We start from the raw sequence: 27,087 nt of genomic DNA on the forward strand, positions 1-27,087 counted from the left end.
CGCTAAAAAATGAGAAACAGATATTCAAACGTAATTTTGCTTTCGTCATTCAAGTATTAGTAGGTTTTTATTTTAATTTTTTCAAATATGTATATATACGCACGATTGTTTTTTCAGGACAGAGAGATACTCTCGAGAATATTTCAACTCAATGTTTTAATTGCATAAGATACAGGTTAATCTACGTGTCAATATAATCCGCGTAGCGCATTGATATGGATAAAGATAAACAAAAAATCTCTCGCATAGTACTCGATGTTTACTTTCGTAAGTAGGAGAGGGAGGCGGCACGGCACGGCGGTCGACGTGAGAATGACAGCTGCGCCATCTGACGTCAGCACGCGCTGTCAGTGGTCGACCCCTTCTCCCGCGCGCAGTCGTAGCGCTCTCGCGGCCGCCTGCGATGAGTTTAGTTTTGAAAACAAGAGGCCGATCGCCGCTCGCCGTGGTGGTACGTCGTCGTCGTCGTCGTCGTCGCCGCGTTTAGACGAGATCGCTCGGTCGCGAGCGCGGACGGGGATTATCGAAACGCCGCGTCGAAACGACCGTGGAGTTTTCTACGCGGCCCTCGATTCCTCTTTATTCGCACAGACATATCCGTCCATTCGTTCCTCTCTCTCTTTCTTTCCTCTCCTCTCCCAGCCATCCTTAAACGACTCCTACGCTCCTGGCGTCTCTGTTTCGTGTCGTTGTCGGGTGAAACGCGTTCAACGCGATTTATTAAAAAATGGACACCCTTCGAGAGCAGGTGATGATCAATCAGTTCGTCCTGGCCGCAGGCTGTGCCAGGGAACAGGCGAAGCAGTTGCTGCAAGCGGCACATTGGCAATTCGAGGTAAGGAAACGAATGTCAGAGGGAAGGAGAGAAGGGAGAAAAAGAAAAACAAAGGACGAGAGGGAGTGAGTTCTCTTAAACCCTTTTCTATATATACATGTAAATGTGTAAAGACGTGTTTAAGTGTGCGTGTGTGTATATGTATGTGTGACACTTGACAGAGTATGCCTCTGCCTCTGTGTATGTACACCGCTACGTAAACAAAGCGACGAAAATGGCCGATCGCCGCCTGGTTCTCGCTCGCGCATTCGGGACATTCTCGTCGAGGACGGGATTTGTGCGCGGAAAAAACGCGACGAGAATCCCGGCGAGGATCGATCTACCTCCGTTTTTCCTCGAGCACGCGATCCTCTGTTGTCATCCGATATCTTTGCCATCCTTCCTCGACGCGACGTCAACGAACGCACTTGTCTGTTTCGCGCTTCATTCATCAAAACCTCGCACGATTGTTCGCATCGCAATGCGATAGATTGAAGAAGAGAAAAAACGAGGGAGTACGATCGCTCGTAATATCATCGTAAAAACTCTGTTTATTATAGTTCTTGCTTTTTTTCACGTTCGCGTCTTTATCCGATAACGGCGCCACAGTCGCCGTAAACGTAATCTATTATCGAACAACGCAAATGTAAATAGTGCCTCGCGTTCTCATATCGTCATTTGTCAGTCGGCGAGTTTTTAAATACCGGTTTTTAAATCCCGCTTCGCGATCAATCTCGTCCCGACGAGGCCGCGTGTTCGAAAAATCCGTCCGTGAGAAAAATCGAAAATTAATCTCCCTAATTATACAATGCATCGCTTTCATTTCACTTTCGGATTGCGGTAGGGCAGTTTCTTTTCATCCGTCTAGTTCTGGTATATATCTATCTTTCTCTCTCTCTCTCTCTCTCTCTCTCTCTCTCTCCGACGACCTGCACGACTGCATATCGTCGGTCTCGTCATTGCGCAACAGGATTATATATCGTTGCTGATTCATCAGTGATACGTATTTCCTCGGTATACGGTATCATCGGGACACGTGTCGAGTATCGATCATCGTATTATGCTACAGACGCGCGATTATCGCCGGAAATTTATGTGGCCGCGATTTATACAGTCCGCCTTTTTTTTTTTTTTTTTTTTATTTTATCATCAAATAATCGACTCGAATTCTCTCTTGATTTAGGGCTCGTGTCACTCTATTGTGTTGTTCTATCGGAGTAATGTCAACACAATCGCAAAGCGTAATCGAAAGGGATCGATAATTGCTGTTTACACGTTGCGAGTTACACGGTTTTTTTTTACACCCGTCTTGTTATAAGATGACATTATGTATATGCGATAGAAACCGGAATATTGATGTAAATTCGAGCTAATTATTCAAATCGCTCGCTAATAACTATTTATTTATTGACAATAGAATCGTCACAGCTGATGTAAATGTCAATTTTTCCATATCTATGAATAGAGAATTAAATTAGTCGAAAATTTATGTCGATTTTACTTTACACTCTGAAAGTGGAAACACGATACTTGTTTTTATTTTATACTTTAATTTTTTTTTTTTGGAAAAAATATTTTCATAGGGGCACTAATTAATTTAATTGGTTATCGAAAAATATCTCTGTAGAAATTATTTTTTTTAATATAACGTTTATTACATTTAATTGTAATTACATTAATTAGACTTAAATTAATCAAAGTGTGACTCATAATGTTTAGATCATTATGATACGTCAGAACGTGATAATTCATTTGTTTTGAAAATATGATGATTAAAAGACGAACAAAATAAAGTCATAAATACGTAATATTGTTTCTTTTCAGCGATAAGTCTGACAAAATACAAGACCGATTCTTTATCGTAAAAATATTGCAAAGATTATTATTAAAATGTATGATTATTTTTAACATTATTAAGACATTAAAAAGATCACGCGTAAGATTATTGATTTCTTATCATGATTTTATCTCTCTCTTCGTAATCTTATTTTTTTAAGTGTAAAAATTATGACGTAATTGTCACAAATTGTGCTATACAAATCGCTTATTATTATTGTTGCTACACGGAAAGAATTTTCTCTTAGAATTTCACTGTAAAAAAATATGTAATATATTGCATAAAAATATGTAAAATTACACGATAGATAATGAAAATATGTTGTACAATTTCATTATTTATAATGTAATTTTACACTTATTACTTATATTACAATTTTACATATTTTTTATGTAATTGTATATTTTTTTAATGTTACCCTGAAAATTATGGTAATTATGAGACAATATTGGAGGAATTTTATAAGACTTCCTCTGATTAATATTTATCACAAATAAAAAATATTAATATGTACATAGTAAAATTAATCAAACATATTTCACAACCTATTGCAATACTAATCAAATATTAAATAAAGGGAAAAGCGAAATTTATAAAATATATTTAGCTATATTATTTATAAAATATAGATTATATATACGAAGAGAATTTTATCTGATTAAAATTTACCACAAAAAAAATATTAATATGTACATAGAAAAATTAATCGAACATATTTTATATCTACCATGGTAGATATTAGGTAATATTTTTATTGTGAATATTAATCACACATAGGAAATTCATAAAATTCTTCCGCAATACTATATATTGTTCTACGATTCTCATAATTTTCAGGATAAATTCTAAGAAAAAAAATTTTCTCTGTGTATAAATAATGATGTAAAGGGGGGAATGAGATAGAGAAAAAAAAGTGAGAGAAAGAAAGAAACAATGTTACGACACACTAATGCGCTAATGCATCACCGTGATTAGAGTTTAGCGCGAGGAATCTTTCTGTATGCTTTGTAACCACAATGTAAACAATGCGGCAACGTATATTTATACACGCGCTTAAAGGAACTCGTCTCTCATCTCCTCGTGTTAGTGTCAACTCGATGTAGCGCGATATATACAGGGTGTCTCCCCCTTATTGTATCACAAAGTTTCATTTCAATAGATTGTATATCTCAAGTATGATCTCCTATATACTCGTGGTTTCGCGATATTAAAACGTCGCGTCGGTAAATATTTATATTACATACACACTTGCGATAATCGATTTTAGATGCTTTCTCATATAATGAGAGTCGCATATTAAATTTCTAATGCACGCCGCAAAGCGGTTGCATATAAGATATATAGATAATTAGACACGCCAATTTTCTCCACTCGAGAACTTTCTCCGCTCGAGCGAATCGGAGCGTTTTAGCGGAATCATTTTATTCGCCCATTTTTTTATTTCGCGATTAAAGCCCGTACTATAGAAATAAAAAGTACAAATATTTTTCAGCTCTATAATCGCAAGGCTAAAAGATGCTTTTGAAAAAAAAATAATAAAGGCTATCGATTTTTAAAATAAAAGGAGTAGTAAGTATATACACAGAGAGGATTTTCTCTTAGAATTTACCTTGAAAGTCATGAAAGAATTGGAAGAATTTTATTTTCTCTGATTAATATTTATACCACAATAAAAAATATTAATATCTACCACAATAATATATAAAATATATTCGATTAATTTTATTAGTAAAATTTACTGTGTACATATTAATATTTTTTATTGTAGTATTAATCAGAGAATCCCTTATAAAATTCTTCCAATTATCATGATTTTCAGAGTAAATGCTAAGAGGAAATTCTCTCCGTGTATTAGTCTCAAATAAATATATTGAGTATAATTACGCAATTGCGATGTAAATAATTGTACATGTGATAATTACTATTATTATATTGTTTTTATGTCGATCAATTACCGCACTGATTACTTTTTACATTAATTACGTAATCTGTTTTAATGTAATGAAATTAAAAATTCGCCAAAAATTCATTTAATTCAATTAAGTCTTGTTTTCCTATACCTCGCGTTAAATATATTTTAGTTTTGTTTTACCGAGTATATAAATTTATTAAATTCATTTTTACGTGCTGCAGCAAAAGCTGCGGTCTATACATTTTGCGTTGCAATCTTCCTCATTCTTTCGATCTTTTTTCTTTATTGGCGAAATCCAATGGGGGAGGGTTACTTTTTTTTTTTTACATATACAATATGACAATAAACACAGCTGAAAATAGCAAACACTTATATGCAGCTTTTATGTATCCCTTTCGCTGCAACGGCGTGTTTCTAACCGAAATATAAAACGCGTTTTCTTACCACGCTGGCCTATTACACATTCTTATGCTAATGTCTTCGATATATCCGACTATCGAGTATCACCGGCCATTTTAATTAAACACCGGTTGGTTGAATGTCATGGTATATTGTGTAACGCATTCTCCTTTTAACAGGCGTTAAACTAGTTTATTCCGACTTAATTCGTAAACACCACCGCTCCACCACGATAAAGTTACATTTATTTGTCTAATTCATCATTTATTATATTTCATTGTTAAGGCTATTTTTTATTTAGTTTTATTATTTAATTGTTAAAGCCATTTCATTTTCACAAATATGTAAATTCATTTTAGATAAGACGGAAGATGATTGTGTTTTAAATATATAAAAGATATAATTATATATATATTATAAAAGGGATATAAAAATATATGTATATGTATTCATATTTTTATTTATAAATTTTTATCGCTTACTGCTTAAGTTCTATTATTCTAAACCAAAATTATCTGAAAATTGCTCTAGATAATTTAGTAAAGATAATATTTTTTTATTCAATTTTATTATTTAATTTGACATTGTGTTGTGTAGTTGCCAGATGTAGAAAATATCGGAGCAAAGTCTGTTTACGGACAATTATCGTTACATTAATAATATAATAATTGATAATTGACCTAACGCTGAGACCTATCATCGCGTTACAATTGTTATCAGCAATTATCGGAGATATGGCTCTTGGTGAGAGAGTGCGATGGTATGGATATCCGATATCGGCCTCCAGGATCGGATATCGATGCTATAAAGCATCGGACGATACTGACGAAGCAGCTTACGATTCCGAGATTGCGACGGTCGGTTTAATGACAGAGGCTCACGGATGTGTAATACACGCAGTGTTATGTGCTTAGATAATTCTATTTTGCTATAGATTAAGACGAGATAAAAATATGTAAATTTATTTTAGATGAGACGAAGATGATTGTGTTTTAAATATATAAAAGATATAATTATATATATATATATATTATAAAAGGGATATAAAAATATACATATGTATATGTATTCATATTTTTATTTATAAATTTTATCGCTTAATGCTTAAGTTCTATTATTCTAAACCAAAATTATCTGAAAATTGCTCTAGATAATTTAGTAGAGATAATATTTTTTTAATCTAAGATGCAGGTATAGATATAATACATATTTTTATTATATCTGTATAAAGATAAGATGTCGGCAAAGTTTCATTCAGATGATCATCTATATAATTTGATTTAGATAACAGTAAACATTGGTAATACAAATATGTAATGGGCATTTCTTATTCGACCCTCCTTCTCGCAGTTTCTAATCATAGAGATGACTGTACACAATCTCTCGCCTTCGATGAAGAGCGACGCGCTAAAATTAGAGATGCAGATATATTCTAATCTTTATGTCAATGTATTTTATACTGTTCCAACATGTGACAGAGATCGGTCTAATATATAGAGGGGAAAAGGAATGTGCTAAATAATTCTTCCGTAAATTGAATTTCAAAATTATAAATGAATATCAAATTTCAATCTCTCTCGAATATTAAATTGAAATCAATTTTCAATCAATATCAATCTATCTTTTTCTCTCTTCGCGAATTTTAAACCGAATATTATTTTAACAGAGAGATATATAATTTTGAATTTCAATCGACAACATTTATATTTAAAACGAAAAGACCCGTCAAAATAATTTCCAATTTCAAGTTTGCATCCGAGAACGATATTCTATGATTAACTTCATCAGAATTATAATATCGGTAATATTTTATTAATATTATTTTATCTCTCGTGCGACGTTATATAGGAAGGGAATACATATTGTATATTCGCAAATTTGATTATGCTATAGGCAATTCTGTTCCTGTACACAGAGAGAGATTTTTCTCTTAGAATTTACCCTGAAAATCACGGTTAATTATTTACCACAATAAAAAATATTAATATCTACCACAATAAGATATAAAATATGTTCGATTAATTTTACTATGTATGTATTTATATTTTTTATTGTGGTAAATATTAATCAGATAAAATTCTCTTTGTGTATATAATCTATATTTTATAAATAATAATATATAATTAAATATATTTTATAAATTTTCCTTCACATCCATATTTTTATAGGAAATATTAAAGACGAGCACACATTAATGATAAAATGTGTAATTCAAGTGTGTAAACAAATCAGTTTCGTTTATTCATTTCGACATTTATACGAATAAAGAAATTCAGATATTTAATATTTGATTAATATTACAATAAGATATAAAATATGTTCGACTAATTTTACTATGTACATATTAATATTTTTTATCGTGGTCAATATTAATCAGAGGAACTTTTATAAAAATCTTCCATATATTATCCCATGATTTTGAGGATAAATTCCAAGAGAAAATTCTCTCCGTGTATATAATCTATATTTAACGAATTTTCCTTTACACCTATATTTTTTATAGAAAATATTAAAGACGAGCACACATCAATGATAAAGTGTATAAATCAGTTTCTTCCATTCATTACGCCATTATGTGAATAAAGAAATTTATCAAGGATTAATATTCGATTAATATTACAATAAGAATATGTTCAACTAATTTTCCTATGTACATATTAATATTTGTTATCGTAATAAATATTAATCAGAGAAACTGATATAAGATTCTTCCGTAATATCGTCCCATGATTTTGAGAATAAATTCCAAGAGAAAATTCTCTCCGTGTATATAATCTATATATAATGAATTTCCCTTTACACCTATATTTTTTATAGAAAATATTAAAGACGAGCACACATCAATGATAAAGTGTATAAATCAGTTTCCTCCATTCATTTCGCCATTATGTGAATAAAGAAATTTATCAAGGATTAATATTCGATTAATATTACAATAAGAATTGTTATCGTGGTAAATATTAATCAGAGAATCTGATATAAAATTTTTCCACAATATCGTCCCATGATTTTGAGGATAAATTCCAAGAGAAAATTCTCTCCGCATAGTTGAATATGAATCGCCGAGTTATCAAGTTTATATCGAAACTTGCTCAAAGCGATGCGGCTTCTCCGCGCTAGATATAAAAATATATCAGCCTCTTTACTCTAAGGTACGAAGCCTAATCGATGATATGTGACAAATCGATGTGCCTTTTTCTGTTGCAGACCGCTCTCAGTATCTTTTTCCAAGAGGCGGCGATACCCAGCTGCGCGCAAGGAGCCGGCACCCACTTCGGCCAAGTAAGTCCCAGGGTGTCTAACAATTGGGAAAATCTCGAAAACAAAACATTTTTACTATTTGTCTGCATTTTTGCACATTATTCTACATTTGTCTCAATAATTTGACATTTTTTATTAAATAAATATCAACTTTTTCCTTTATTAAAAATCGATTCATCTACTCGTGTTATTTGATTTCAATGTGTTTGATAGAGACAAAACTAAAAAAAAAAAAATTGATATAACATGAAAAAAGGTGACTATTGAAATATTTATAGTGACATGTTTGTTTCGATTATCGTATACATAATGCAGATTGTATAATTGATTATTCAAATTTTTGTTTTTTTTTAACTTCCGAACCTTTTCATTGTTGACAAAAATACCTCAAGGATTTCATGATTTAACATTTAATTGACTTATTACATAGATATTATACAAATTATATATTTGGAAAAAATAATACTATAAAAAGTCAGGGAATTTTCGTCATTGAGTCTGCTGGACACCTTGGTTTACTCTTTTCTCTCGACTTCTTACTCCTTTTCGTGAACCGACGAAAAGCATGTAAAAGGCGGTAACCATGTTCTATATCTGCGCCTTCTCTGCAATCAATGAGTTCTATTTCCGCGTCGGCGAGTCGCCTCGTCTTCCTTTAGATTTAGAACGTATATACGTACGTTTTCTACGTAACTGTGTGAGTGAGAAACACATGCAAAATTCTAAATAAGGAACAGTCTTTTGCTAGATTATACATTCTCATAACACGCGAAATCACGCTTCGAAGTATAATACAAGTCAAAAATATAATTGCATTTGATCCCGGCCAAGTAGGTCATAGAAACATGTATTAGTTTGGATATTTTTATACACACGTGCTTTTCATTGCCTGTAATATTTATCGCATTAAATATATATATATCTCGATATACAACGACACAATATTTATCTATGACGGGATTGATATTGATGCTAATTCGGAGTACACAACAACACACTATTATTTATAACCAATATTGATTTTCGCTGTGACATGTGATTACATCGCATTGAAGACCCACTCTAAATCATTCACAGGTTTCACTCGCAAAGTTTAGTCACTTATATTATTACCATATTTTCTGAGAGAAGATAAAGGACAAATTCCTGAGAGTTTTTGGACCTTTTTTTATCATGTTTTCAAATCAGTTTGGGACCAAAGTGCACGCAGAGAGAATTTTCTCTTAGAATTTATCGTGAAAATCATGGTAATCGTGGGACAATATGATATTGGGAGAATTTATAAGTTTATTTTTATTTTATTTTTTTTATTTATTTTTTATTGTAAATATTAATCAGAGAAATTCTTATAAAATTCCACGATTTTCAGGGTAAATTCCAAGAGGAAATTCTGTAGTGCAAATTGACGAACAAAAAAATCATTCCGTGACTTCGATTACGTTGTTTTCGCATACAAATTCTCATGTTAATACGACATTAGGCATTAAAACGCTAAAATAAAGGATAACATTGAGTTTTGAAAAAATGAATAAATCTAAAGGACAGCTATTTTTTCAAATGACACCCCATATACATTCTTCGCGCGCATACGTATTGAAAAATATTTCTTCTCGAGAGAACGTATTTTGTTTACCCTTTTCTTACCTTAATTTCCCGATGAAATAAAATTATGGAGATATCAATTAAAATTTTAATTCGCTCGTGTATTGTATAAAACAACAAATGTATTCACAAAAGGCCAACTTATCGAGCAATATTTAAGATGTATCCAATTAAAATTTATTTCATAATATATTGAAATTACAATTTGGAAGGTTTTTTGTAATTTCAATATATTGTTTATGAAATAAATTTTAATTGGATACCTCTTAATTATCGTTCGATAAGTTGGCCTTTTGTAAAAATTATGGAGAATTTGGTCGCGTTTTTTGCCGCTAATAATCCCACGTAATCCGACGTAACGCGGTTACTACGTCGTTAAAAGAAATGTTTTTTCGGTAGACTCGGCAGCGAGCGAGTCGCGTGGGCCGACTGTGTTCTCATCTTATTGATTATTCAAAAGTAGGTTCGCAACAACGTGCGGCGAAAGAGGAAAGAGCGATCAGCGTCGTCGGAGAAAGAGAGAGCGAGAGAGACGGAGCGATCAAATATCCGGGCTGCCGATTCACGAAAACGCGTCTCTTCTTCCGTCTCTCTCGTCGCGCCATCCTAATGTGCATAAACACAGGGGGAAAATCGATTGTAGCGCGTGTTTGACCTTCACGGGGTGACTGCCGCCCCTTCCGCAACTATTTATGTCGCTCTCCCTGATTAATTACCCGCTCTGTCTCTCTCTCGTGAACGTCTTTGTTCCGCATTATTTTATTTTGTTGCACAAGGTCGCCGTATATATAATACGATGACAACTTTGAGATGACAGGAAGAGAGAGAGACAGAAGAAGGGTTTGGTTGTGCGTGTAGATTTTATCTTCTCATGCATCATCATCCTCGACCAAAAACGCCAGACTTCGAGTCTTCTGGAATTTACCCTGATAATCATAATCATGGTAATCGTGGGACGACATGAACAATTTTGTAAGAGCATCTCTGATTAATATTTACCACAATGAAAAATATTAATATCAATTTTATTATGTATATAGTAAAATTAATCGAGTATGTTTTATATCTTATTGTGGTAAATATTAATATTAGAAAACTCTTAGAAAATTCTTTCTTAGAAAATTTTCTCTTAGAATTTACCCTGAAAATCGTGGTAATTCTGGAATTTTATAAGTGTTTCTCTGATTAATATTTACCACAGTAAAACATATTAATATATATAAGTTTTATTATGTATATAGTAAAATTAATCGAGTATATTTTATATCTTATTGTGGTAAATATTAATATCAGAAAAACTTTTATAAAATTTTTTCTTAGAAAATTTTCTCTTAGAATTTATCCTGAAAATTGTAGAATTTTATAAGTTGATTAATATTTACCACAGTAAAAAATAAATAAATAAAAATAAATATATAAAATAAATATGTGGTAATTTTATATTTTAATCAGAAAAACTCTTATAAAATTCCAATACCATATTGTCTCACGATAACCATGATTTTCAGGGTAAATTCTAAGAGAAAATTTTCTCTGTGTGGGTAGATTTCTATATATTGCCCTCTTGCGGATGCACAATTTGATATATATATATATATTGTAGTTTATTCTGGTAACCTCTGGCTCTCAAGATTCGCGTGATCTGCCAGCTATTTTTTCCTCATGTTTTCCTTTAATAAGGTTCAATGCTCTATACACCGTGTTCATTAATAAATGCTAACATGGCGAACGTTCTTGCGAGAAATTGAAGTCATATTTCCTAGAAATTCATATACATAAAAATATATAGTTTTCGAGATGTGATTGATTCAAATAAAAATAGCATTGCGACTTTTTTACAAAAAAATATATATATAAAAATTGAAACGATTGTGTAAACTGCGAAACCGTGTGATTATTTGATTGAACTTGAGTCGAGAAAGAATGTTAGCTTTTTCGAAGAAGAAAAAACTTTCCGTTTATCAAATGTATACTTATTACCTAACATACTATATACGTTACTACGGCATTTCCTGGCAAAGTTGCCGCATTCTGAACTTTGATATATCTTTCTTCAGCTTTCGGATAGATTTATAACGTTAAACAAAAAGCAGAAAAATATGAGTCTGTGCTCGATAATTTTCAAATTTACGATATAATGTATTTCATATTCTACATTCTCAGAATATCAACATTATACAATCATTTGTATTAGAATTTAATTGCCTGAAAATTATATACATATACGTATCGACGAATGAAGGGAATTGACAAAATCAAGATTAATGATTTTTCGATTAATTAATTAAGAGAATATTAACATCGTATAATAGAGTAAAAATAATGAAATTCTTGCCCGAGATGTTTTTAAATAATCGGCGTTTATGTATAAATAAATCAGAAATCTCAATCTCGGAAAGACTCGGGAAACCAATTAGCAAAATAACGTAGAGGGATATCAATATCGACTTCTTTATTTAGCTAGTGATATCGAAGTGAGACGATGACGATGATACGATCTCGGAAACAAGACAAGACAAAGGAGAACCGCTGTCGACGAACATTCGCTGGTAGTATAGGTGTGTTACTATTCTCGGGCACATTCCGATAAGTTGTGTGCCAAATTTCGGTCCACAAGACTGGACGGAGACGTACACTGCCTCCAGATGTGCTTTTATTTATTTGATTTTTTTTATTAGCACATCTGCCCTCCAATTGATTCCACATTCTTATCTCGTTCGTTCGTGCACAGAGAGAATTTCTCTTAGAATTTTCATTACGAAAATCATAGTAATCGTGGGACAATATGGTATTGGAAGAATTTTAGGAGCTCCTCTGATTAAATATTTTTACCACAAAAAATATTAATATCTTTACCACAATAAAATATCAAATATCTACGTGTTAATATTTTTATTGTGGTAAATATTAATCAAAAAAACTCTTGTAAAATTCTTCCAATTGTCATGATTTTCATGGGAGGAAATTCTAAGAGAGAAGAATTTTAGGAGCTCCTCTGATTAAATATTTTTACCACAAAAAATATCAATATCTTTACCACAATAAGATATCAAATATCTACGTGTTAATATTTTTATTGTGGTAAATATTAATCAGAAAAACTCTTGTAAAATTCTTCCAATTATTATGATTTTCATGGGAGGAAATTCCAAGAGAAAATTCTCTCCGTGCACATTTTGTACAACTTTTATAATCCATCCAATTTTAAAGGAACAAAGGCTTTCATTAATTATATAGAAATGTATAGCTCTTAATTGTATTCATTTTATTTTACGTTTTTTTGTAACAAGTATGATCTAATTTAAGTATGTTAATGTGAAGTTTAAGTTTGAAAAATATGAAGAAAATTATCTGTATAATTATATTATAGAATCTTCAATGTTTTTATTCAATAGAATATAATAAAAACACTCTACTCTTTGCGATAAAAAAATAGAATAAAAAACAGTGAAGGAAATCACGTACAAAATGCAAGATTGAGAGTCCGCAATTTTCCACGAATCAAATTGGCGAATCTAACGAGCAAAAGAACGCACGCCGCATATTTATTAGCCCTTTCACTTTCCATTTTTCTCGTTAAATGACGATTGAATCATGTACAATGTTATAAATAAAAGAATAGTAACTCTTAGCAAAAAGTAGAAGCAAAAGCGTTTTTCTTTTTTCTAATGACATTTTAAAGAGCATAGAAATACTATGAAAAATTATTCATACAAAATGTAAGACGCTTTAAAGGTCTTTGCACAATGCCAGGCAACAGAAAATAAATAGGGAATATATGGAAATAAGGAATTTCAAGCATGTTATCTATCAATGCAACATGGAATAACACAGATAATAGACATAGAATTTCCATCGCGATCACAGCATCTGAATTTTTCAAATTATATATTTACGAACTTTTGACAACTTTGTATATACACTAAAAAAAATATTTATGTAAAATTACATGATTAAGCTAGGTTTTTTTCCGACCCAGCATAATCATGCAATATTGATACTTACATGGAAGATTACAGATTTATATGTAATTTCATATGAAATATATTCTTAAAAATTTTCAAGATTAAAAATATTTCACTGAACATGTAATTACACATAGGAAATGTTAGGAATGTATAAATGCTATAAAATAATGTTATAAATAAAATAGATAAATACTTATAAAATAAAATTCTAATAAAGTAAAAATGGTAAACTTAAAATTACATATGATTTTTGCATAAAAATAGTAATTTTATCTATATTTTACATGTATTTTTACATTAATATGTATTTTCACTTTAAAACAAATGGAAAAAAAATTACAATGATAAGCAAGTAATTTTTTTTTCATGTAAAAGTACATGGATTTTTTTCAGTGTATTATTTGAATTGTTTCGAAGAAGAAAAAATGTATATATATATCTTACTTTGTTCGATGAAAGCCTTAAAACGCATTAATATTTAATTCACAGCAAGAATCTAAAATACATAAAAATTTGTAAAACGTAAATATGTTACTTTGACACTTTGATATATTTTCTTATAAAGACTAAAAAACAGCCGACAAAATTCGAAAGTTCTGATTCGCGTCTCATTGTGCATCGAAGGCGATAATTTCTTATTCTTTATTTTCTGTTGCTTGGACCTGTTGTGCAAAGACCTTTAAAGCGTAACCCACATTTCGTATGAATAATCATAATATTTTTAATAAATAAATGATCGAAATGTGCTCTGTCGTTTAGTCTAACGAGGCTGATTCATTCGATATAAAAATGTTGAAAAATACGGGCGCGACAATAACTTTGTGAAAGAAATAACCTTGTGAATGGTGTCGTAGCTGGTGTTATTTAATAGTCGCTTATCGGCCGCGGATTATCATCACAACTGGTGGTCGTTGCCACTAATACACGTGTTGCCCTTGTATTCTTTGATCACCGCACCCGTCTACCTGCCTGCCTCTGATGTCACATGCAGAAGTCGAAAGTTCAACGAACTCATTGTATTCTAGCTGCTGGCTCTTTCTTCAGTTGCCTCGATAGTTCATTTTCCGTCACTTTGTTGAATCTAATCTCCTCAGTCCAAAGTATGCATTTTTTATTTTCTTTTTATGCTGGTATTTTTCTCAATAAACATGTTTTGTAAAAACATTATTTAACGAAAAAAGATGTATATATATCGTTAAAATTGGAAATATATAGAATTTCTAGCTTCTCAAGAAAAGAAAAGAAAATAAAAGAATAAAATAATTGGACAGGAATCCCAGATAGCATAAGCATACGTCATTTTAACGTTTTAGCTATTATAATTATAAAGATTTAATGTGAATTTTTAGCAAAGATTTTTTTAAATACTTGTAAAAAAACCTGTTTTTTTTTATACTTGCAGATAACGCCGTGCAACACGCCAGCCACTCCACCGAATTTCCCGGATGCGTTGCTGGCGTTTTCCAAAATGTCAGCCGGTGAAAAAACTCCTTCAGGTAAGAATTTGATTATTACAGTTATTTATACACCAAAAATTTTTTCTTAGAATTTACCCTAAAAATTATGGTAATCATGGGACAGTATGGTATTATAAGAATTTTATGAGTTTCGCTGATTAATATTTACCACAACAAAAAATATTAATATCCATCACATAATAAGATATAAAATATGTTCAATTAATTTTACTATGTACATATTAAAATTTTTTTTTTTTAATTAGTAATTTTACTGCTGTCGAATCAACATCTTGAAAGTTACACTTGAAAAGGACCCGTACCTAAGGGTCGAAACGTAGTGTTTCTAATTAAATTGTACTGACCAGTTAGGTCGAATTTTCAATAAATTTGTATGGTTTTACTCATCACTGGCGACTTCATTAATTTTATCGTTATTAAAATTTTTTATTGTGATAAATATTTAATCAGAGAAACTCTTATAAAATTCTTCCAATACGATATTGTCCTATGATTATCATGATTTTCACGGTGAATTCTAAAAAAAATCCGTGTATACGAGTAGCTTTATTGTTGAGAAAAGCAGCGATCAACCCTATCATTTTCTTCATTTACGTCACATTTCTAATATTTTTTTTTCTTAGCAGAATACTGATAAGCAGTCAAGATAGATTATATCGTTACAGTATGATTAGAAAGGAATAAGCAAAAGCACCATGTTATATAAAGTAATTTTATACGGTATTCTACAGTATTGTTCCACTATTTATAAACGATTGTATATTGGTGTCTGTATGTTGCAGGCATGTCTCCGAGCCAGAACGGATTGCAAACGAACTCGGCAGCGTCGAGTGTCGTGCAGCATCATGCCGTGAGCGGTCGGTGTAGCGCATCGGGCAACGCGGCGCAGCAACAGACGCAGCCGCAGCAGACGCAATTTGGCCTGGGCGAGCCGCAGAGATAAGAGTGACTTGTGCTAGTCGCGAACGCGAAACGTCACGTAGATGACGCGCGATAACGTTTCCGGAGCGCGAGTGGTGGTGCTCCGAGCATAGAAGAGAAAGAGAGAGTCGAGAATTCAAAACACACGGGAGAGAAAAAATTCATTTTTTTTTTCGAGGGAAAATCAGATTTCCTTCCCGGAAGAAAGGACAGAGTACGCACGACTACAGGGAAAAATATCTTTATTGGATTAGAATCGGATTATGTGCTATTGAATTGTTGTTACGTTATCCGCGCACAATATAATAGCAAAGTGTATGTATGTGTGTATATGTATGTATGTATGTGTATTGTACCTGCATAATGTGCGAGTGAGTGATGTCACGTATCATCGGATGATACGTATCTCGATTGCTTTTTCCCGGCTTCTCCGAGAGAGCATCCGAACTTGGAATAACGCGTCGAAGAATCTGACACACACATGTATACACATACATACGTGCGAACATGCGAAAACGTGCAAGGCGATAGAGAAGAGATGAGAATTAGGATTTTCTTCCCTTTTCTCTGACACGTCGGGACCATGCATACCGTTCCAGGTAGCAAACTGATGTCATTCGACGTCAAAATGAATTTGACGTTTAATAATGTCAATTTGCTACCTGGGGTTTTGGGGTAGGTCCGAAACTGTCAAAAAGACATTAATAATAATCCTGAACGATCGCACTGTAAGAAGAAATGGCCTCCCGCTCCGAAATCCAGCCTCCTTGGTCCCTATATACTATAGATAGTGGCTGTTCCTTTAGGATTCACCGTACACCACCGTTAGACTAGGCAACAAATTTTCGCTATCACTTCCACGTCACAGTACAAAAGAAGAGAACTGCGAGAGTTTCTTCGATTCTTGGAAGAATCGTCTTGGAAGAATCTTTATCGCACACTTTTCGCGAAAATTGATGAAAAAATTGCATATTTTCAACGAGGATGAAAGACAACATCCGAAGACATTTCATTTTTGAATCATGGAATTCTCGAACTGGTTTATGATCCTTTTACTGTTCTCCTAAAATAGAGTAACGCTTGCAATTATTCACGCGAACGCGTGTACGTCGTATATTCCGTTCCCATAAGCGTACTGATATTTCGAAGGTATATAATAAATATACCAGGCTAAATATGATAAACGGATTTACCATGTAAAAAATTTGTAAAAAGGATATCTCGAATTGTGTAATTCCATTGGTCTTACATATAGTAATTAATTTACACGTAACTGAAAAATAAAATCCGAGTGATAAAGAGTATAAGCTCGAAAAAAAATTGACGCCTCAAAAACAATATGCCTGGATTTTTTGCTGTCATGATAAGTGGTAAAGAATTCTCGAGTTGATGATTTCGTCGACTATCGTACATTGTGAGCACAGAACTTGGAAAATATTATTCCGTTTTTTATGCAACACTAGATTCACGACGTTGACACAAATGCTCTTATATGGCAGCTCTGGCAATACGATTCTACCTGATGTAGTTGTATATCGGAATATATATCGAATTCTCTATATCTTTCATTATATTTCTTGTGACATAGATGGACATCCATACTATATATATATATATATATATACATAGATACATATATATATATTTGTTTTATAAATCTCTATTCTTTTTTTGTAGTGCGAATTTATATAGGTATTTTTCTCCCTTTATAGCTCTTTAGAAATCTCTTTCCAATTAAAGTGATAACCAGAGAATTCTTTATTCTTTATAATCGATTTATATATCGTATATCTGACGGCAAAGTGTCTTTACGAACGCAATGTAATCAATTTTTGTTTTATTTGTAATCGTAATAGTGATCTCGATGACGATAATGACAAAAATCGGAATCTTAGCTGGGTAATTTAATTTTCAATCATGCGATCGAAATTCGAATATCCAGGCGTCGAGTATACAGCTTTATCTCTGTGAATGCGCGTTTATGTAAATAATAGTAGATATTAGTTATATTAAGAAAAAAAGAGAACTTTGCGAGAGTATGGCGAAATATTTTTTCCAGTAAGGTACACGCTTTAAATACCTTCCTTATGTTTGTGTAATATGTGTAGGCTGTATTTAAGATAAAACACTATCGATGAGAACGAAAATATTTTACTATGTTGAAATTATATAATTATTGTTTATTTGACTATTACAAAGACAAATAATGGTCGTGTACATAATTTTGGAGAATTAAATAAAATATTAATAATGATGCTTTCTTAGCCTCGTGGTCTAGTTTCACTGATTACCTTTGTACTTTAGAGATCGAGAGAGCGAAAGCATCCGCTTCCGTATATTACAAAACAACTATTAAATTAATAATGATACATAAGTGTATATAATTGACGATTTGATCTTAGGAATAATTTAAAAATCACTTCCTCCACGCGCGACAAATTAGAATATTAATTTATGTTACATAGCGATAAGATATTTAAAACTGGTAACTGGTATCTCGATATCACTTATACTGTCAATACTTGTCGAGTATTTTATCACTGTATAAAATGTTACATCGATAGACCGAGCGTGTTATGCTATCAATAGCGCTCGCATTTTCGCGATATGAATAAAAAGTGTATATGTACATCGATTACGTAATTATTGCGTATAAAATTGCGTATCTTAAATCACATTTATTCCGGTGGTATTTCGACGCTTCTACCTAAACCCGACCATCTGTCCGGTACCGGCAGAAAGTAACGATGCATCGCGGCGATAAATCTAGCGCGATATTCCTCCGGTGAGATTATCGTTGGTAATTTGCCCTGGCCTCCCAGAATACCAGATTTTTTCACCATAGTTTCCAGCTTTTTGTCCCAAGTAAACGTTCTTATGTAATCTATTCATGATGAAAGAGATAACAGTGTATAAAATCGATATTGTTCGACACAAATGTTTCAGAATTGGCGAAAAAGTTTTTAATGGATTCCTGGTATCATTTGAAAACGATTTTTCCTCGGCGAAAATGTCGAGCTACCAATAATTTTCAAATTATAAGCGGTTGAAAATAAAGGAAACTAAGCCTTGTGGAAATAAAATATCAACAAAACTACCTTCTTTAGTTAGTTTCAAGTAGAGTTTACTTGAATAGAATTTTAATTTGATTTAGTTATAAAGAAGCATAATGATGGCAAAAAGTGAGAACCTGCAAAAAAATGATGGCTTCAACATCTCGCTGAGGAAAAATCGTCTCCACATAATAGCATCTGCCATTAAGAACTTCCAATTCTGAAACATCTAGTATATATATATAAGATCTAGTACATATATAAGATCGCGCTTACCTATTATACCGAGCACGAGCTCGTCGGAGCTTGGCTCCAAGCCTACCAATAACGAATAGTCCATTACAGAGTTGTTCGCTAAAAACTTGGTGTCTTGTTCGATGGCTCGGTTCAATACAGCCTTAGAATGCGATCTGATGTACAAGGGAGAGTCGCAGCTCACTGAAATGCGAAACGCGTAACATTTTGCGCAAACAAATACACGCATACATTCGGTAAATCATATTCGGAGAAAATAGATACGTACTGTTCAATAGATTTTCGTCCAGCAAAACCAGATCACCCTCGTGACAGGTGTCGTCTAGATTCACCAATCTATTCCGCACGGATCCCTTTAAATCGAATTTATCGGTGATAACTCGGTTGTAAAATAGATTCTCCATCACCAACACGCTGGTACGAAGTGCCGCGTTTGTTGTGTTGTTCTTAAACGACACCCTGTATACGCCAACAATTTTGCCCAGCAACGTCGGTTGTTTAGTTTGCTGACACTTTTCCATGTAGGCGAAATAGTTGGGCGCAAAGTCGAGAAAGATTTGCATCTCGAGTCGAGACATTTCCTTTATGATGAATCTATCGTCTGCAAAAAAAAAGAGCAAATTAATACAAGCTGAACATAACTAAATGAATTAATTAAAGTATTTAAAAAAAAGATGCATACATATTTTATATATAAATGGAAAATGTATAAAGATAATTGAAAAAAAATCCGACAAACTATATAACTAAAATGATGATGAATCGCACCTCTGCTCTTGCAGAAGGTACTTCCGCTCTTTCCACCTCTCGCAGTCCACTGTACACTTCGGCTGAGGCTTCTTGTGAAGCCATCTTCGCCGCATGGCAGAACGCTGTCTCTCAAAGCGGCGAATTGCGCGGCAAAGTATATTCTGCAGAAGAAATTGGTCGTAGCGTCGTTGAACTGCACCTCGATGTAATTCTGCTGCTTTATCGCCTTCTTGTCGTCGTCGACGTCGACGGGACCGACGGCGCCGCTGGCAGATTCCACGCTTGACACGTTCTTGTCAGATTCGACGGGGCTGCTGGTCGGATTGGGACTGTTACCGCGGAAAAAGGACAGCACGGACGGCCGCTTGAACTCGCCCGATTGTGCCAGATCGAGCGAACTATCCCTACCCTCGGGAAACTTACGTTTGCTCAACGGACTGGGATTGAAGTCCGAACCTTTTGCCGCGCGCAACAATTCCTGCAACGCATGCTTGTAGTCGTGAGAGTCCAGGGCATACGCGATTATGGACGAAAGCTCGGACTCGTAGACCACTATCGGCACCACCGATCTGCAATAAAGTATGAATCATTTTCAAAGTCAATCACTATGTGATTCAGATAAAGATAACGAGCTGAAAAGTTAAATCGAATATAAATTACCCGAGTGGCAACAGGTAGTGCTCCAAAGGTCCTAGAGGATTCGGTATTGTATGATTCACAGAAACGGACGGCAACAATTGTGACAAGATGGTCTTCTTCTTTTTCTTCTTATCGGTCATATCATCGGAAGACAGCGGAAAAACGTCGGAATGCGATCTCTGATGCATCTTCGGCGATGCATCTGGAACGGGGACGACTTCGTCGGGATTGGTGGTGGATTCCAAGAGCTCGTTATCGGAATTCTCGACTCCTTCGGACGTTTGAAAGTCGCTCTGTACCGTCGCGATCGCGTCGATGGCATTGTAATCGGCCGACATAGGACTAGAGTCTTCGACCTGCGACTCGGACGCGGTATCCTCAGTGATGTATCCGTCGGTGTCTACCACGCTGTTGCTGCCAGCCGTCATTGAACGTTCGGTGAACCGGCGCGGTCGTTCGTCCTTCTTTTTCACCGACATCTCCGACAGTTTGTTGTTCCACGTAAACACAGCCTCCGAGATGAGTCGTTTAAGGATTACGATGCCATCCTCGATCCTAAACATCAATGCCTGTACTTGCTTCTCAGACACTTTACCCTCGAGCTTCTTATTCTCCAGCGTTGGCGAAGTTAACTTGAGTTGAATCTCCTCGATCTTGTTTTTAAAATATTGCTGATCCTTCATCAGCTGCTGCTTGGCAAGATTCAGGCTCTCCAAATCCGTCTGCAGGCTCATCAGTTTTTCTCTGATGGCCGTGAAAACCTCATCGCCCTTCAACGCCACGCTCTTCATCTCTTCGATCACGTTGGCGTGTTGCTTCGGATCGTAGATGATGTTTATCAGCGGCGGCGGCAGGGAGATCTCCCACTGCGAGATCTTGGTGAACTTGAATACGGCCAGCATATTCTTGCGCGTGAAGTACTGATAGTGATCGTAATGCAGGGAATGTTGACACGCGTCTGTGCCGTCGCGTTTCGTATAGACCCCGCCGTAGAAGCGTAACTCGAGATACTTGGCGAACGACAAGCACCACGTGTCGGCCGACATCGGTACCACCGGCGACACGCTCTTACATTTCACGCATTTGCTCCACATCAGGATCTGATTGTTGTCGGCGTTCTCCTGTACGAACGGTTCGGAGCTCATCTCGCTGAGACTGATGTGCATGCAGCCGCCATCGTGCGCGAATCGTCTGACGTGTTGGGCTATTTGGGCGCGACAGGCCTGCGCCGGGCATTTATATTCCGTCGTCAAGCAGTAACGCTCCAGGAAGCGGCCGAGCGCGATGTCGTTCTGCCCGTACATCATCATGTTTACGACCCAGGGATTCACGCAGAACGCCGGAGTATCGTTGCCGGTGTGCGAGAAGCTGCAAAACAGCACGGAAAGACGTTGATGGCTACCGGGATCCAGACAGTCCGGCCACGAGGGGATTTGCTGTTCGTTGCTCTCGGTCGATACCGTTGATAATTGATGCTTGTCCAGCATACAGTTGTACGTCGGGTAAAGTCTACTTCCGCATGCGCGGAAATTCGCCAAGAGACTCTGCACTTCCCGGCTATCGACATCCGTAGTCAGGCGCGTCTGAACGAACGGATGATGCGACTTTAACTTGATACTATTTCTTCGTTCGCGATTCTCGAACGCAAGCTGCTCGTTCACACCGTTCGCTCGAATATCCTTGATCTTGTCGAGAAATTGCGCCGAATAATAAATCTCTCGTGGGAAGAAGCTCCTCAGGATACAATTTCTACCAGGTTCCGTCTCTAGATAGGGTATGGAAAATTTCAGATACGGCGATACACTCAGCACGGTATCCTCGAGCGCTTTCTTGAATTTATTGAACAGCGGAAAGTCGGCTACGCTCAGACGCTGACCGTTCGGACTGTTACGGTTGAATACGTCTTCGTTATCCTCGTCGTTCAAATATTGATGCAAGGGATCGCTTCGGTCGCTTATGGATTCCCCGTAAATACGTTTCTCCTCCGAAGATATCTTATCCTTCGATTTCTTGTCGACAAGTTCTTCGGTCTTTTGCTCCTTATCCGTAATCACGGAATTATTATGTTCCTCTGCATCATCGGAAACTAAGTCCAAAGTATTGCTCTTCGATTTGTCATTGTTACGTAAATTTATCACCTCGTTCTCGCAAGATGTTGGCACCTTCGAATCGTGTAAAGATGGTTTCAATTTTGTTTTAAATAATTTTAACGTGTCATAAGGATCAGAATCCTCCGACAACATCGAAGATACTTCCTTCAGAGAATCTACGTTTAAAATATTCTCGGAGGAATGGAGATTCTCAATCTTTACGGCTATACTTGGATTATGCGACTTTGCATTCTGTACATTTTGCTCATCGCCGAGTGTATCTTTGTGATCCTGGTTTATTTTCGATGATTTCTTTGTGTCACCTGCATGTGTATTTTCAGCGGTAACTTGAGTTTCGAGATTCTCGGACTCCTCGCCATTCGAGGAATCTCTTTGCAATGTTTCATCCAGAAACGAATTATTCTTAGGAGACGGCGGTTTAGCGAATTCGTCCATAAGAAATGATTTTTCAAGGCGCCACGAGTAAGCCGCAAAAATCATCATCGATGTAACGTTTTTTACTCTTTTTAATTCGGTCTGCGAACCGCCTCGCAGTAAAATTGTCGCACCCAAATGTGGATTTGCACAGCCTTCAAAATACATTAGCGTCTTAATGCCTCCTGAAAAATTAAAATTACAAAATTTCAAATTGAAATGTTCTCGTTCTAGACGTATTAAGTCGATGAAAAATTTTTTTCTTATTACGTATTTTGTTTTGAAATTTTTCAACTTTATACATCCAGGAAAAGTTTCATGAATTATATATACATTTATATATTTTGTATTTACTTTGTTCATCTGAAAAATTTCTTAAATAGAACTTCTTGCACGTGCCAAGCATATATCTTGCACTTATATGCGCATCTATAGTGTTTACAATACTAGCACCAGTGCATCGTGCTACTCTTTTGAGTACGCTAAGTTTTACATTTAAAACCAATGTTACACCGCATTCTCTCAGCTTGTCCTGAGCTAATCTAGCTACGGAACGATGCACGAGCACCACATCTGGACCCAGAGCGGTAATTCTCGCTACTGTGTGTCCCAAATACTCGCTTTCCTAAAAAATTTTGAAGAAATTAAAATATCGTAGAACGATGTTTAAGCAGTTAAATATCAAGAAAATAAACATCAATTAAAGACAGAATTTGATCAACTATAAGGATAATGTAATAAAAAAATGATCATGTACCTGCAACATTACAGGCTCCAAGCTTATCAATTTTCCCTCCACACGCTGATACATCAAACCGCATTGCAGTAATAAAATCTTTGGATGCGCAATCATGGCGTTCATACAACGATGAGCGACATTCTTACTGCAAATCACACCAGATACAATATTACAGTCTTCTCTGCTACCACCAGGACACTTTTTGAATTGTATTTATTGTCGAATATCTAGATTATCAGCGTCATGATGCAAATCTGGTCGGACGTGGTCGACTATCTGATGTGTGATGGACAGAATCGTATTTGACCACGTTTGCGACAAACCTTCCTTGCTTAGGAGTTGCTTAATAAGAGAATCTTCGTGCGCTTTATATGCAGCCCTACAATCAACATATTTAAAAAAATTTTATATTATTATTTAGAGTATCAATTATTAAATATACTCCAAAAAACTTACGTTAAACCCTCATACGCGCTTAGTTCGCCAAAGGCTATTCTCAAATTAGTCGCTCTGTGCCATCCATTTTTCTCTTTGAACTCGTGCACTTGAAGCGTATCACTCAACAGATCATCACATATCTTATGATTACAATCGTGCGATTTAAGATTAATTTCTTTCTGTTCGACTATTCCATCGCTACTATCCACGGAAATTGCAGTTAAATCCTCCGAAGTTGGTCTTTTTAACGTGACGGTGGATGCTTCCAAATTTAAATCCAAGTAAAAACTCGAACTTGATGACGGCAAACGACCGAAAGTTTGTGACTGCGAGTTCGTAGGTTTCGTCTCGCTTTCGGAATCTGTAACGAATCAATTGTTAAATAATTGTTCGTCAAAGATCTCAATTTGTTGTATTTATTACCAGTAGTTGAATCATGCTGTGGAATAGTTTTCACCCAAGCTGGTTCTTGCGCATCGCATGTTGTCCGTTTTTCCGTCAATAGGTCTATACTTTGTAAGGAGGATAATTCTACCGGCTTAAATATGACTGCGGAATCACTAAATACGTCATCGCCGGCAACCGACTCGATGAAACCCGCTTCCAACAATGCTTGGCCTATCGCAGTCGCTTGCACGCTATATATATAAAAAAAAAGAAGCATCATAATTGTAACTCGAATCGTAACACTTTGACAATTTAATAATGTCTAGTAGATACGTACCGAGTAGCTGCTTTATTCTGTGCTATCATCCAATTTACCAGTTCGCTTGCTAGAAAACAATTGTAATAACTCTTCAATCGAATTCTATGCGTTTGCAATTGAATAGCTTGACTAGATCGGAACAATTCCTCCCAAATCATCCTTAAAGAGGCCGAATTTTGCAACACGAGCGAGCGTTCGTGAGACGTTAGGTAACTATTACCCGATCTATAACAAACGAGAGTGCACGAATTAAATAAAAAATAAATAATATATTTAATTATACACATTTTACCGTTTAGTCGCGTAATTCTCTTCCATATATCCTATGCTTGGTTTGCGGCATATAGAGGTTTCGTCACCCATCGACTCGCTGGTGTGCTTTCGAGTTAACAATGGTGAATCGTTTCCATACTTCACTTGAAGATCTTCTTGCAACGCTTTTAAATCCGCCGATAAATCGCTCCTCATATCCGATGATTGTAAATAAGAGAGAACGACTTTGCAACAATATGTACAAACTCTGAGATCCCCTAAGAAATATATATAGAAACATAAAAATAAATCTATATTTATATTTATACAGATATACTAGAGATATAGATATTCATGTTTCTCTATACCAGTGCATCCCATAATTTTCCCTGGTATTTGATCGGAGCAACACTTGGAGCAGAAAATTTGTCCACATACGCGACAATGGTGCCTCCTTCGAAACGTCGTGAATCTTTCACCACATTCGTAGCACTGTTTACTCACGCTGTCTGGCATCCAATAACTTCTCAATTGAGAATCTTTATATGAACGTAGGTTCTATAAAGTAATGTAGAAAATTTTCATTACAAGAAATTTTACAATATATAAAATAGTAATAATATAGCGTAAAAGTAAAGGTATAATATAACACTTACATTACTTTTTGATGCCACAATATTACTAATACGTTTCAAAACATTTGGTAAACTGCGGCCCTCGCCAGCTAATGAAAAATTGATCATACTAGTGCTATCATCATCTGGGGTTTGTTCTGTACTCTCTGATTGCTTCCATGAGTCTGAATCGGAGGAATTACGTTCGTCATTGTTGGAAGATACCGTGGAATCATTTGTGCTTGACGAATCTAAACATAATATGTAATACAGTACATGATAGTAGTCAAAATATTAACAATAAGATTAGTACATCATGTTGTTGGGACCAAATTTCTAGATTTATAAATTTCTCCTTGAGAAAATAAGCTCAAATACTACTTTTTATATTATATCTTTATTTTGACAAATCAGTAATTACATCTTATTATGATTATGGATTTGTAATCAAACATTAAAATGTAATTGAAGGTATCTAATTATAAGCACAAATGCAACAATTATAGACAAGAACAATGGTTTATAGCAATATGATGTAATTAAACATATTTAGCCGATTACTCACTTCTGGTAAAGTTGAAAAATTTGGAAAAGAGTGACGCTACGACAGGTTGGCTCTCTTCGGGACTCAACGGAGCAAACTCCGTGAGTTTCGATGGCGAATTCATGTTCTTGTTCATTCTCGCCGATACTATCTACTTGCGCGCATCCTGAAGTTCAATCCGCAATTCTCTCCGATCCTATCTAAGGTTATTTCCTAATTGCACTTCCCGTTAATCTCGTATTATTCGATCCTGCCGCATAACGAGATGCAACGTAACGTGTATATACACATATGTGTACTACATGTATAACGCATGGCAGTTTTGACAGATGATCAGATGATGTAGCATTCATCATCCACACCTTTCATTTACACTCTAC

The 27,087-nt window shown here is 34.9% G+C and overlaps 2 protein-coding genes across 2 annotated transcripts; one reads left to right on the forward strand and one right to left on the reverse strand.

The window, feature by feature from the left end:
- The first annotated feature begins 362 nt into the window (after positions 1 to 362).
- Positions 363 to 18,456, forward strand: LOC114941813 (UBA-like domain-containing protein 2). Its single transcript, XM_029316957.2, has 4 exons — positions 363 to 835; positions 8,170 to 8,244; positions 15,196 to 15,289; positions 16,054 to 18,456. The coding sequence occupies exons 1-4, from the start codon at positions 728 to 730 to the stop codon at positions 16,212 to 16,214; spliced, it is 438 nt and encodes a 145-aa protein (XP_029172790.1). The 5' UTR covers positions 363 to 727; the 3' UTR covers positions 16,215 to 18,456.
- fab1 (1-phosphatidylinositol 3-phosphate 5-kinase fab1) lies at positions 18,352 to 27,051 on the reverse strand. The gene is given in 14 exon segments (XM_029316947.2): positions 18,352 to 19,076; positions 19,522 to 19,683; positions 19,769 to 20,101; positions 20,269 to 20,819; positions 20,911 to 23,599; positions 23,769 to 24,039; positions 24,172 to 24,532; positions 24,610 to 24,952; positions 25,015 to 25,229; positions 25,316 to 25,522; positions 25,590 to 25,827; positions 25,918 to 26,107; positions 26,206 to 26,414; positions 26,729 to 27,051. Coding segments are annotated over 14 exon segments (6,090 nt in total). The 5' UTR covers positions 26,844 to 27,051; the 3' UTR covers positions 18,352 to 18,870.
- Positions 27,052 to 27,087: the final 36 nt, after the last annotated feature.

Source organism: Nylanderia fulva, unplaced genomic scaffold, assembly GCF_048542155.1.
Source record: "Nylanderia fulva isolate GAGA-0341 unplaced genomic scaffold, ASM4854215v1 Scaffold3, whole genome shotgun sequence".
Lineage (NCBI taxonomy): Eukaryota > Metazoa > Arthropoda > Insecta > Hymenoptera > Formicidae > Nylanderia > Nylanderia fulva.

Excerpts from the sequence above, each read along its gene's own strand:
- LOC114941813 (XM_029316957.2), top strand. The coding sequence starts at position 728 with ATGGACACCCTTCGAGAGCAGGTGATGATCAATCAGTTCGTCCTGGCC. Across the intron at positions 8,245-15,195 it reads CCGGCACCCACTTCGGCCAA|ATAACGCCGTGCAACACGCC; the intron begins GTAAGTCCCAGG and ends TTATACTTGCAG. Across the intron at positions 15,290-16,053 it reads CGGTGAAAAAACTCCTTCAG|GCATGTCTCCGAGCCAGAAC; the intron begins GTAAGAATTTGA and ends TGTATGTTGCAG.